Source organism: Megachile rotundata, chromosome 12, assembly GCF_050947335.1.
Source record: "Megachile rotundata isolate GNS110a chromosome 12, iyMegRotu1, whole genome shotgun sequence".
In the NCBI taxonomy this organism is placed as follows: Eukaryota; Metazoa; Arthropoda; class Insecta; order Hymenoptera; family Megachilidae; genus Megachile; species Megachile rotundata.
This window is the reverse complement of record NC_134994.1, coordinates 2,120,281-2,132,842: the sequence shown is the minus strand read 5'-3', so window position 1 is coordinate 2,132,842 and position 12,562 is coordinate 2,120,281. Positions and strand designations below refer to the sequence as shown.

The following is a 12,562-nucleotide window of genomic DNA, read 5'->3' as shown; positions in this document are numbered from 1 at the left end:
TGCAAACTGTTTTTTAATGGTGGGCCCTTTTAGCGGTACCCTCTGGGGTGCCATATGTATGTACGTATAGCCAGACCTGAACCCAGTCAGCACCAAGCAGCGCGATATCCCAGCGGCCATGTTGTTATTCAAACGACTCGGATGTATTGAATTCTCCCAACCAAAACTTTTCTGCGAAGAAGTAATATTTCGACAGGATTTCTTTTGCATAGTATTCCCAGAAGTTTAATCTAGGTCGGTACGGAGGCCGATTTTGCAATTTCGTCCAAAACAATTTTATGAACTGAAAACTAACATTTCTTATAGAAGAAAATTTTTCGCGTCCCACTTTTACAAAAACGGCCTCCGTACCGACCTAGATTAAACTTCTGAGAGTAGTATGCAAAAGAAATTTTGTCGAAATATTACTTCTTCGCAGAGGAGTTTTGGTTGGGAGAATGTGTGTTTTGTCGTAGCATCCTATTTACCGTCCTTGTCTCTCCTAACCAAAAACACAGTTAGTAGACAGAGAACATTCGACGAACTTCACACCGCTCGATCTAGTGAATTTCATTACGCTTAAACACAAATTTCTATATTTTCAAATTGAAAAATTTCTAAGCTTCTAAATTGTCAAATTTCCAAGTTAGCAAATACACATGTTACGTTATTGTTTATTTCTTTTGAATATAGCGCTACATTGTGAGATAACTCTAACTTTGAATTTATTCATTAAGTAGGACGATGGTTTAGATGGCAATGAGAAACAATTATGCAACGAGTTTGCATTCTAGTTTTATTTAAAATTGACGCGCTGTGTTTGAATTGGTTTTGTTTCTTGAGTTTGAAAGCCGCATTTGAAATTGTATTTTTAAGCTAGAATAAAAATTTCGACTAAGAATAAATATTTGTTGTAAATCAATTAATTCAAAAACAAGATTCAAAAACAAGCCGGGAAAAGGAGAAGAAGCTCAAAATTTAAAGGTCTCACAAGCAGAGTGATTTCAAGGGCAAAAAATTCATTCTTTCGTTTACAAAAGACCGCGCCAGAACGTAACACGAAAATTCTCAAATTCTTAAATTTTGAAATTTTTAAAGCTGAACATGTCTAGTTTATTTTTTTTCTTTCTATGTATATATTTTGCTCTGCTGCATATATAACCGGCAATATTGAATGCGTTGTAACGCAAGCGTACTTGTTATCATCCTGAATATAGTCATTGTAGTATGGCAACACGACCGTGAGGATATTTACAGAGCGCGTCTGTACTTTGTTATATCGATGACCATAAATTAAGAGCGAAATTTAAACTATCTGAGCGTGCAATCATGTACAATAGACAAAGCTTATATTGTTAAAGCCACTCGACGTGGGTGTTCATGCTTGGGAAAGTTTGGGAATCCAGAGAATAAACGTAGCTTCACTTTGAATGTTTGTAGAGATTAATTTATTAGGGACCGTATCGAATATGTTGTTTTCGACTAAGTCGCGTACAGTTCTTGAAGGTTTCAAGATCTCTCACGAATATCCTGTCTTTTCATGCACTCGAAGAGGGTCGTAAATTTTCGCCTAATACAAGGACTTTGTTTTCGCGTTCTCTGGGTCTCACGCTTTCTCTACGCACATGTTCAATGTTACGTTCCCGCGTCTTGGCGGAGCCTCCACCACCACGCGGCTGAGGGTGGACCACAGCCAGGAGAAGGGGCCCACATCGGACGGGGGTGGACTCCTCCACCATTGGACAAGGGATGATCCTGAGGGAGGATCCAGGATCCAGCGAGGAAGGGGCATCGATCCGCATCACCCGAAGATCTCCTCCGCCAAGCGCAGAACGATCAGACTAATTTTGTATTCCTTACGCACCAGTTCGCTTTGTAAAAAGTACGTTGATAATTTTCTAAATAAATAGTTGGACTTAGTCGTTTTCCATCTTAAATCCGTCTCGAATCATTACTGCACACCGCGAGCAGAGCGCCTCAGCGCTCCACGGGTTAACTTACCCACATCCCAAAATCCCTAGACCGCGGACGGTAAACGCAACATCTTTGGTGACAGCGGTGGGATAGTTTCAAAAAGGGATTGTTTTAAAAGGGGACAGTTTAAAGAGACAATTAGTAGAAGCGATAAACTTTAAAGAGTGTTAGTTGGAAAGTGATTGTGACAGACTTATCGTATATTTGAAAACTTAACCGGCTCGCGGGTGTATTTTAAATAAATTGACTGAACGCTTTATAAACTGTTTTATTGAACTTTGTGAAAAGTGGACATAAATCGAGGAAGTGCAACTTCTCTCTCTTGGGTTTTGGCGCGGTTTCCCCAAGAGCGAAGGGTGAATACCAGAGATAGGTGATTTCGGCTGCCGCGCAAGCCATCCACCGGAATCACACGCACACTGTCCACATCGTTATCGGGCCACTGAGAGGACTTTTCACGGAGCCAAGGCCACCTGGAAGCAGCGGATTGCAGTTGGACCTGACCGGAGTACCTGTCGCTGAGCTGAGGACCATCGAGTTGAAATACCTGTAGAGAAAAGAGTAACAATAGATGTTAACAGTGATGGAATTAACGAGACCAGACTTTTGATTAATAGTGTAGATGAAACAACAGACGGACATATAGTACCTTTCCCTGCTCCACCCGCTGTAGTTTGTGTAGATGAAAATCTTTTCGTGCGACGAGATAATCTCGCCCATTTTATTCCATTAACCGGTGACGATAATTCCCAAACCACCAAAGGCTTGCTAAGCAGAATCGAATGTTCCCCCGAACAGATCCAACAGTACCAAATTGAAGTCGGTAACGCCATGGCCTTTCCTCACGATAGATACTCTGTCTTCCTCTTATTTTACAAGAGTGAATCCCAAAGCGAATTTGATCTTGGACACGTCGAATCTTCATTGAAATCCCTCAAATCCCTTCTTGCCACCTTGAATTCAGAAACTTTTAGTCTCTTATTAGACCCGGATAGATTCAATGGCTTCGAGCGAAATAGCGTAATAAACCTACTGAAACAAACCTTTGCTGATCCTAAATATAGAATCACCGTGTGCACCGAAGAAGTTATTATCCCACCTGAGTCGAGTCGTCTTCGTATTATCCAAGAATACCATGAATCTGTGGTTGGAGGCCACAGAGGTATCTTTAAATTACTCCAGCTCCTCCGGCAACGATTTTATTGGCCAGGCATGGCAAAAGAAATCACGGAATTTGTCCGATCCTGTTCAACCTGCCAAAGAAATAAAAATTATTGTGCAAAAACCAGACAACCTATGCAAATCACTGATACACCGCAAAGAGCCTTTGAGAAGGTGCAGATGGATATTGTAGGACCCTTACCCAGAACTACCAGAGGAAATCAATATCTGCTTACCATACAGGACAACCTTACGAAATATTCAGATGCAATTCCCATAAAATCCATGGATGCAGTAACGATTGCCCTTGCACTTGCTGAGCAATTTATCAGTAGATTTGGTTGCCCAAGAGTAATACACACAGATCAGGGAAGAAACTTCGTTAGTCGTATAATGAAACACTTCTGTAAAATCTTCAAAATCCAAACTATAACTTCCACAGCGTTTCATCCCCAATCATTAGGTTCGCTCGAAAGGGCACATCGCAGTCTTATTAATTACCTAAAGATATATTGCACGAAAACAGACTGGGATGACTGGGTGAGGTTCTGCATCTTTTCGTATAACACCTCAGTGCATGAAGCCACTGGGTTCTCTCCACACGAATTAGTCTTTGGCACCAAGGCCAACATACCCTCGGAATTTGCCACAAGACCAGCACCCCGAACATTCGTACAATATTTTGATGATCTTCTTGCCAGAATCACCACCACACAGACCATCGCTGCACAAAATCTGGAAAAAGCAAAACAGAGAAGCAAAGCTTATTATGATCAAACGCTTAATCCGTGCACGTTCGAAATAAACGATCTTGTATATCTACTCAAAGAACCTCGAACCTCAAAATTCGACTGCGATTGGCTGGGTCCTTACAAAATAAATCGAAAGTTTAATGATTTAACTATGGAATTAGAAATAGGGAAAAATAAATTTAAGATTGTTCATGCAAACAAACTCAAATCAGCGCATATTAGACCAGAGGCTATCACTGACAGAAATTCAGATTAAATTAATAAAGTTTGCTACTCCGTTCATACCTTTGTACACATGTGCTCATATTGTATTCGCGTAATTGGAATACTGCTAAATATAGTCTAGACTCTGTCACTATGTACATGGATCTGCTTAAACTGGTATGGTTATGTTCGTTGCAACTTGTATGATAATTGGAGACTGTTAAGCATCTCGTTGCTCGTATTTGTGACACGTATGTAATAAAATACCTTGGATGTTAGATAGACTTAACTGTTGCTCACCTTTTGTATGAACTTTGTATGAGAAAAGCACCATATAATGTTAATATTGTATATGCAACTAATATTAAGGCGTATGGATATAGAAAAGCTGTTTCATGGAAACACCTTTTTAAATAAGGGGGGAGGAGTAACGCAAGCGTACTTGTTATCATCCTGAATATAGTCATTGTAGTATGGCAACACGACCGTGAGGATATTTACAGAGCGCGTCTGTACTTTGTTATATCGATGACCATAAATTAAGAGCGAAATTTAAACTATCTGAGCGTGCAATCATGTACAATAGACAAAGCTTATATTGTTAAAGCCACTCGACGTGGGTGTTCATGCTTGGGAAAGTTTGGGAATCCAGAGAATAAACGTAGCTTCACTTTGAATGTTTGTAGAGATTAATTTATTAGGGACCGTATCGAATATGTTGTTTTCGACTAAGTCGCGTACAGTTCTTGAAGGTTTCAAGATCTCTCACGAATATCCTGTCTTTTCATGCACTCGAAGAGGGTCGTAAATTTTCGCCTAATACAAGGACTTTGTTTTCGCGTTCTCTGGGTCTCACGCTTTCTCTACGCACATGTTCAATGTTACGTTCCCGCGTCTTGGCGGAGCCTCCACCACCACGCGGCTGAGGGTGGACCACAGCCAGGAGAAGGGGCCCACATCGGACGGGGGTGGACTCCTCCACCATTGGACAAGGGATGATCCTGAGGGAGGATCCAGGATCCAGCGAGGAAGGGGCATCGATCCGCATCACCCAAAGATCTCCTCCGCCAAGCGCAGAACGATCAGACTAATTTTGTATTCCTTACGCACCAGTTCGCTTTGTAAAAAGTACGTTGATAATTTTCTAAATAAATAGTTGGACTTAGTCGTTTTCCATCTTAAATCCGTCTCGAATCATTACTGCACACCGCGAGCAGAGCGCCTCAGCGCTCCACGGGTTAACTTACCCACATCCCAAAATCCCTAGACCGCGGACGGTAAACGCAACAGCGTATAGTAGTGGGACAACATCAAATGTTTGAAAACCTGCTGAAGTTAGCCGCTTTTTGCGAATTGAATATGATCTGTTGCACGAAATATATGTACTAATATTTTAAAGTATAAAACGATTGCTTAAACATAGTATTCGGCGTATTTAAAAAAATATTGCAGTATAACTGAAAATTCACTAACAAAATTTTATCCAATAGGAGGAATGTATTTAAATTATTTGCCAATTGCAAGAACTCGATTTCTTCTCTAAAATCTTGTCACTATAAACTTGGTTACGAACTCCTGCAGCTGTCGTGATGCACTATGGGATGTTGGGTTGTGCTTGGCTCCAATACAAGATGGCTGACACTTGTTAGTAGTGTATTTTCGTTTTATCGAATGTGCATTTTATAAAAAATTCAGTGCCTTCATATCCACGTAAGGTGCATGCACGTTTACCTAACTAGTACAGAAGCTGTCTTCCTTTTTTTACCGAATTGTTCTCTTATCATGTATTATCAGGAGACATCAAAATGTATCGTGAAAGTGCTAAAGGCAGAATAATTACCCGTCACCAGCCATGTTCATATGTGTTCTTTTATTATGACAATTGTGATATAATTCTCGTGGAATATAGTGCCAAGGTGAAGTGATATCTCGCGTTATTACGCTTCTATTTCATCGCTGGTGTTTCGTATAAGATTCGTTACCACTACGAAATAGATTAAATGAAAGGTACGTATTTACTCTATCCTCTTTGGAACGCCTATTCGCGAGTCATTCTTCAAACCTTACATCTGTGTATTTTCGTTTTTTTTCGATTGTCTTTTTTTCTTTTAGTTTATGTTTACAATGTAAGTACAAGAACTGACTGACCTATTAACCTGTTATATTAAATAACGTGATGTCATGTATGATTTCGCAGTCTCTCTTTGACATATTCTGTGAACCTTAATTGCTGTCACACGTTGTTTTAGATTTTCATTGAATTCTATAACTTTTAGTTATGTATTATTTTGTTATCGTTGTTAATACTGAACGAATAATATAAACGAAATTTTAGTCTTTAATATCTGATTGATATAAAAATTCGATTGTTTATATCATTGGGACAAAAAAGTGGTTTGATTCAGGGTAGAGAATAGGTAAACTAAACATGGCAGTAACATTAATATTGAAATTTAGTTGCAACGTATTTAAGTATTATAATTTAATTTGTTGAAAGAACAGTTGAAATTTACATTTTTTAACATTATTAAAAAATTTCAACTGTTCTTTCAACAAATTAAATTATATTAAAAAATAATTTTTAACATTATTGACTACGTAATGATTGCATTAAATTTATGAATTTTATATATAATGGTTGTTAAGTATTTATTATATACTTGCCCGAAAGTGCTCCATCCTCCATCACAATCACCGGATTTAAGTCCAATGGAAAATCTATGGGACTTATTGGATCGTAATGTTAAGACCACCCCTATAGAAACAAAAGACGAATTAGAAAATGCGACTGACAGAAGAGTGGAAACGCATTACTTAAAATTATTTAAATAAAATAATTTCAAACATGCCAACACGTTTGTAACACGTCATGTGACAAAAGGGATGTCCCAAAAAATATTAAATTAATATTAAAATTATAACTTTGTTGTTACATACACTCTAAATAAGAAAAAACTTTATGTAATATTAAGTGTCCGAATATTTTTTCGACGTCAATATCGGGTCTAATTTCGTTTATAATTTATTATATGGAAAAGAATAAAAAATAAAGTATTTAATTTTACATATTTGTAAACTAAAATATGTGCTCTAACTCATTACAGATCTGAAAATTCGATAATCACATTGCAAGTGAGTACATAAACGTTTAATTTCGCAAATACCATAGTATCCGAATATTAAATCGAGTAACTGTATGTACATTTTGCTTGTATTCGCTAGACAGATTTCCGTTGGATGTGTTCTTAAAATATTTCGGTCGGATAAGGGTTAAATATGCATCTATTATAGTAGACCAGTCTTATGTTATTTCAAAAGTATCTAGAACATTCTTGAATATTGCTTGATACGATTACAATTTTTTTCTTTCTAAGAACAAAATAAAGTAAAATTTTACTTTGCGAGGAATTGTTAATTCTGTCTTATTGCAGATGTTGTAATAAATATTCGTAATTATGTAGCGTCAAGTAGTTCAATAAAGTTGATGTTAAATTTATATATTGGTATATTTGATTTTTCTTTATTTTATTAAAAACAAAATAATGGTTGAGGAAAAAATGAACTATTTTTAGAAGTCAATTGAATACTAGATGATACTATGGGTCTTTTTTATTCTTTAATAAAAATGTTAAACTAATGAAGGTTATTTTTTCTATTTACATTTAATAACAAGAAATTGAATTGCAAGTTTTCATTAATTACCATTGCCGAAATAAAATTCTGTATTTTTAGTTTATATAATTTCTGTTTTAAAAGAATGAATTAAATCCTGATACAATTATTTTTTCCTCAATATACATTACAGTATATTGAAATGAGAATACTAAATGTAGTGTGCATTTCCCACTGAAATAATTATTAGTATTTATTTTTTGCTATTGAAGTATTAATTAGGTGAGTAAATAGAAAATTGGATTTCTTAACCTAATTTGGTTGATTATTTTCAATACTGTTTTTCTGAATTTATTTGAGGTAAAAATAATTTTAAATAATAAACAATTTTGCTACTTCTTGATTGCAAGAAGATATAAATATTAATACAATACAACTGAAGCTTTCATTTCTGAGAATTTTGATAGTAACCTTTGTTTGGTAGTCTCAAATTTACTTAATCGCCGAAGATAATACTGCAAAAAGATATCAAGGAAAATCTGATTCATTCGAATAAGTAAATCGGATATATTCTTTCGATATTTTTAACTGGTACTAACAAGGAATGAGAAACAGTAATTTTCACTGCAACTTTTGATTTCTATTTGTGCCGAGTTGGTTGTATATAACTTGTGGTGTTCTATGTGTATTTGCGTATGAAAGTAAGTTTTTGGAGTAGCAAAGTTAGTCAGAATTATACAAAATTTATACGATGAACTGCAAAAAAAATATAAAATAAATCGTAAAAAATCATTTATTTCTTCCTGGTTAAAACTTTTTATATTATAAAATTCAGTAGTGCAGAAAACGTGATAATAAGTACGTTTTTGTATTTATAGTACTACTATGTTATAACCTTTTTTTTGTTATTCTCTTATCTTTCTTGTACTGCTATGTATAATTTATAATCAGACATATTGAAATTTAATTTAACATTATGGACTTTAAGACGTCATTGTCATAGATTTTTGTAATTAAAAAATATCATTGTACGGAGTGGCAAAAATTTTAGAACCGATTCTCAAAAAAAAAGTACAATGAAGAAGTGGTGCTACTGATAATGCGTATAATATCGATGTTTTATTAGTATTTAAAAATGTATTGATGCTATTGTTAAGATACTGTTAGAGCTAATAGAAATGACTGAGACAGAATGCAACGCATAATTTTACTATTCAGATCCATTTATTTTTGTTTAAATTTCAAATTTAACCTAACCTAAGATATGTTATTTTATCATTCATATCTAATTATTCTTGTTTAAACTTTGGATATAGTATAACCTTAAATAAGAATTGGTTCTTGAAATCAAATCTATTAGATTTCATTAGATTATATTAGATTATATTAAGTTAGATTAGGTCAGGTTACTTTAAATTAGATTAAGTTGAATTAATTTAGGTTAAATTAAATTAAAGGTATTGTTAGGTTAGATTAAGATTAGGTTAGCTTAACATAGGATTACGTTAAGTTAAAGTTAGGGTTAGACTAGGTTTGGTTAGGCTGTGTTAAGTTATTAGATAATTAGATTTGTTACAATGGCACATTATGTTGGCTTTAAGGATATTAACAATTTATCAAATTGTTAACAACATTTTAATATGTAGTGAATAAGAATAACTTATGTGAATTGTAACGTATAATTTTGCATTTATGAATAAAACAATTTCTAATATAAATTTCATGAATCTTCTTTAACGTTAGTTCAAACTATTTGCAGCCTAGAAACGAATAATTAAATCCGGTTAGGTTTGAAATTTAAACAGAAACCAACAGATTTAAACTATGAAGTTATGTACAGATTAGTTTAAGTTAAATTTAGTTTGTTAATTTGATAAGTTTAAATAAGAATTAATAGACTGAATGACAAACGTACTATTTACCTTAACAAAATCACTAAATTATCGATATATCGTTAGGTATTAATAAGATATTGATAATTTACGGATAATCAATAGCAACACTTATGCGATAACGATGAATTATATTCGCTAAGTTTTGGTTAGCATCGAATTAGTTTCAGATTCGAATTTGTAAAGTTTGATTAATTTGATGATATATTGATAAACGAATAAGTAGAAAATAACAGTGGATAAATTCTCTTCTATATTAAAAGTTTATTTAAATACAATTTATGTACAATTATAAATAACTTTCCACATATTGAAAAAATGAAACATTAAATTATAATTACAGAAGGCATTTTTTTATAATTCCATTCCTGATAAAATACGCATTTTATTTACGTTTGTTAAAGTACAAAAATTTCATGACATACTTATAACAGAATGCAACAAAAAGATAAATATGAGGATTAAAGTGATGTTTATTACATCAAAGAAATATTGTTCTATTTTCTTATGAGATACTATAGTCAATTCTTACAAATAAATAATATGGTATCTGTTTTTATATTTTTCAATTAAATATTAGGAATCATTAACAGCTACTAAATTTTGCTTTTCAAGAGAAAGAATACAAATTTGCTTTTCGACCTATTATAATTCTAAAACGTGTTTATTTAACATTGAAATATTACTGCAAAGTAAATTTGTAAGTCAGCAGTTTTTAAGAGTAGACATTTTACGTTTATAAAAACTTATTTCGAAAACAATATCATTACAATAATACGTCAATTTCCCTTGTGAGGATATTTATGTTGAAATTCACTAACTAATAACAACAAATACTTCGTTAATAATCGGATTAATTGAGAACCTCATGTATGAATTTGTTATTTACAGTATTAGCAAGCGAGTAGCACTCCCTAAAATATTATAAATTATAATACAATTTCTACAAGGCCCGTTTCTCAGTTCAGATAATAAAATTTTTAAGCGATTAAGCATTTTTAAGCATCAGCTTAATCAAGATCTGAAAAAATAAAAAGCTTTTGTCTGAATCATTTTCTTTTTAAATGTGTTTTTATTGACGATGGAATGGTCTTGAAAGTGTGATTCACGAACAGAGCAAGTCCGAACTAACTAAATAACCAGTTTTTTTTTTTTTATAAATGACAAAGTGTCGTTTGTTCTGATTTCTGACTATACAATTATTTTAATGCCGTACAAACAGGTATGTAAAACATGAAATTTTTGGCATCCCAGCAAGGCAATAAATACTAATTAAACACGATCGTGAAATATACGTTATTACAAGCTTCTGAAAGTAAACAGCCACGACAGACATAATCCCGCTGATAAGGGGACCATGATTATTTATTAGCTTCGTATGTGGTGAATGATCAAACATCCTGTATTCGTTAAGAAGTAATTATTCATCAAAGCGTAACAGTTGTTTCAATCGAAACACATTCTTTCTTTTTAATTTTCATTAAGTAATTAAATTGAAATTGTTTGACATCTTAGGAAGAATTATGCAATTTGTACACTTATTTTGTGCAATTGCGAAGATTTTATTACTGAATGAATTCGGAATAATTTTGCGAACTAACAAACCAGTGGATTAATATCGAATAATATTTTATAAACACAACAATCTCAATTCTTGTATTATCGTTTCAACTTGCTTTAATGTGTTGAGTTAAATAAGATTAAGAAATCATGAATCATTAAACGTTTATGCGACGTTTGCAGCAAAGAATTCAGTTCAAATTGAGGACTTTAAGGAACGGAAAAATATTTGTAGCTTTTTCAATCGATCGTTTACTACTAATTTTGTTGAATTCCGTAATCCATTTATCGGTTTATAGAACAGGTCTACGTTTAGCTTGTATAAAGCGTAGAAAGTAATTTGAATCGTATCAGAACAAAAATATCAATTATTTTTATGAAACGTATTAAATCATTTTACTAAAAGAAAGTTGATATAAGTAGAAAGTACACGAATGAATAATAATAATAATAATAATTATTTATTTGTTATCAAGCTTGATACCATTTCAAATTTTAACTATGAACACCAACCAAATTTATCTACGAGTAAATGAATTAGTGAACTGTTTGTAAATGTTTATTTTTTCAGAACATAACAATTAGATTGCAAAATATAAATTCAGTGCATACCTCTGTTAACTATATGTTTTTAATAATTTCAGAATCAGCAAAACTTTCTTGCAGTTCAATTGAAAATGCTATGCAGAATTTACTTCAGTACTTTTTAATCAAGAAATTCGATTTGATTTAAAAAAATTCTTATAAGCTGATATTTAAAAGCCAAAATTATGTTGCTGTTTATCTCATAATTTTTTAATTACATTTTATTTTAAAGTAACCCACGTGTAGACATTACTAAATATTTTTTAGTAAAGTTTTAATTTTTAGTTTAGATGATAAACAATTATTTCGTCTTCTGGAGGGTAAAGGTACTAAATAGATAAAACCAAAAAGTAGGTGATATCGGGGTTATGTTGACCTTGGTATTTTTGAAGATCCTCCTACTTACAAAAAAATTGTTACAGCTATGTTATGGGTGTCGCTATACCGTCTAACTTTGAGGAATAAACTTTTTTATGTCTCTACAAATAACGGAGATAATTAAGGTGGTCACTTTAAGCGGTTTATCCTGCAGGTACAGTACCAGACAAAAATATAAAATAACCTGTCGATAAAGATATATGGCTTCTTTTAAATATTTTACGAAAAATGTTTACAAACAATTTTTTTCGCAAATTATGTGTGTCATGATTTTGCAATGTTTGACCCAATAAAAGTAGCAGATGTTTAACATTCAGAAATTTTTTAATTTTGGGTCTTTGAATCTTTAGAATTTTTTTTTGAATTATAGAATTTAAAAATTAGGAACTTTGGGATTTTCGAATTTTCGGTGTTTGAGACCCTGAGATTTTGAATATTCGCAATTTTTGGGTCCCAGAACTTTGA

At 33.1% G+C, this 12,562-nt stretch overlaps 2 protein-coding genes across 19 annotated transcripts in view; one reads left to right on the top strand and one right to left on the bottom strand.

The window, feature by feature from the left end:
- Positions 1 to 2,205: 2,205 nt before the first annotated feature.
- Positions 2,206 to 5,558, bottom strand: LOC105663896 (uncharacterized). 10 transcript variants are annotated; one of them, XR_013040101.1, is made up of 6 exons: positions 5,544 to 5,558; positions 5,181 to 5,434; positions 3,616 to 3,849; positions 2,997 to 3,527; positions 2,603 to 2,906; positions 2,206 to 2,500 (listed from the first exon to the last, which is right to left on the bottom strand). XR_013040101.1 is itself a non-coding variant. In XM_076538018.1 (6 exons), exons 1-3 carry the CDS (start codon positions 4,535 to 4,537, stop codon positions 3,497 to 3,499), a joined length of 432 nt encoding a protein of 143 aa, XP_076394133.1. In that variant the 5' UTR covers positions 4,538 to 5,174; the 3' UTR covers positions 2,206 to 2,500; positions 2,603 to 2,906; positions 2,997 to 3,206; positions 3,317 to 3,496. The 10 variants fall into 10 exon arrangements, 8 of the variants coding, with proteins under 8 accessions (XP_076394133.1, XP_076394134.1, XP_076394132.1 ...); XM_076538018.1 differs by lacking the exons at positions 5,181 to 5,434; positions 5,544 to 5,558 and adding an exon at positions 4,371 to 5,174 and having other exon boundaries at positions 2,997 to 3,206; positions 3,317 to 3,527; XM_076538019.1 differs by lacking the exons at positions 5,181 to 5,434; positions 5,544 to 5,558 and adding an exon at positions 4,371 to 5,174 and having other exon boundaries at positions 2,997 to 3,206; positions 3,351 to 3,527.
- A 95-nt stretch (positions 5,559 to 5,653) lies between these two features.
- The window catches only part of RhoGEF2 (Rho guanine nucleotide exchange factor 2), a 100,316-nt gene continuing 93,407 nt past the window's right edge, over positions 5,654 to 12,562 (top strand). For 7 of the 9 annotated variants that reach the window (XM_012282111.2, XM_076537994.1, XM_012282110.2 and 4 more), the window contains exon 1: positions 5,695 to 6,077. The gene's annotated coding sequence lies outside the window, so the exon portion shown is untranslated. Of the gene's footprint in view, positions 6,078 to 6,338; positions 6,488 to 12,562 lie in introns of those variants that run through there. The other 2 variants (XM_076537989.1, XM_076537990.1) reach the window with 2 other exon arrangements.

What these genes read in the sequence shown, in the direction of transcription:
- LOC105663896 (XM_076538017.1), bottom strand. Translation starts at nt 4,537, where the DNA reads ATGACTATATTCAGGATGATAACAAGTACGCTTGCGTTACTCCTCCCC. An exon ending in ATACAAAGTTCATACAAAAG is followed by an intron (nt 3,850 to 4,370) that starts GTGAGCAACAGT and finishes TGCTTTTTCCAG; the next exon opens with ATTTTGTGCAGCGATGGTCT. An exon ending in TTCGTGCAATATATCTTTAG is followed by an intron (nt 3,528 to 3,615) that starts GTAATTAATAAG and finishes TGGATTTTGAAG; the next exon opens with ATTTTACAGAAGTGTTTCAT.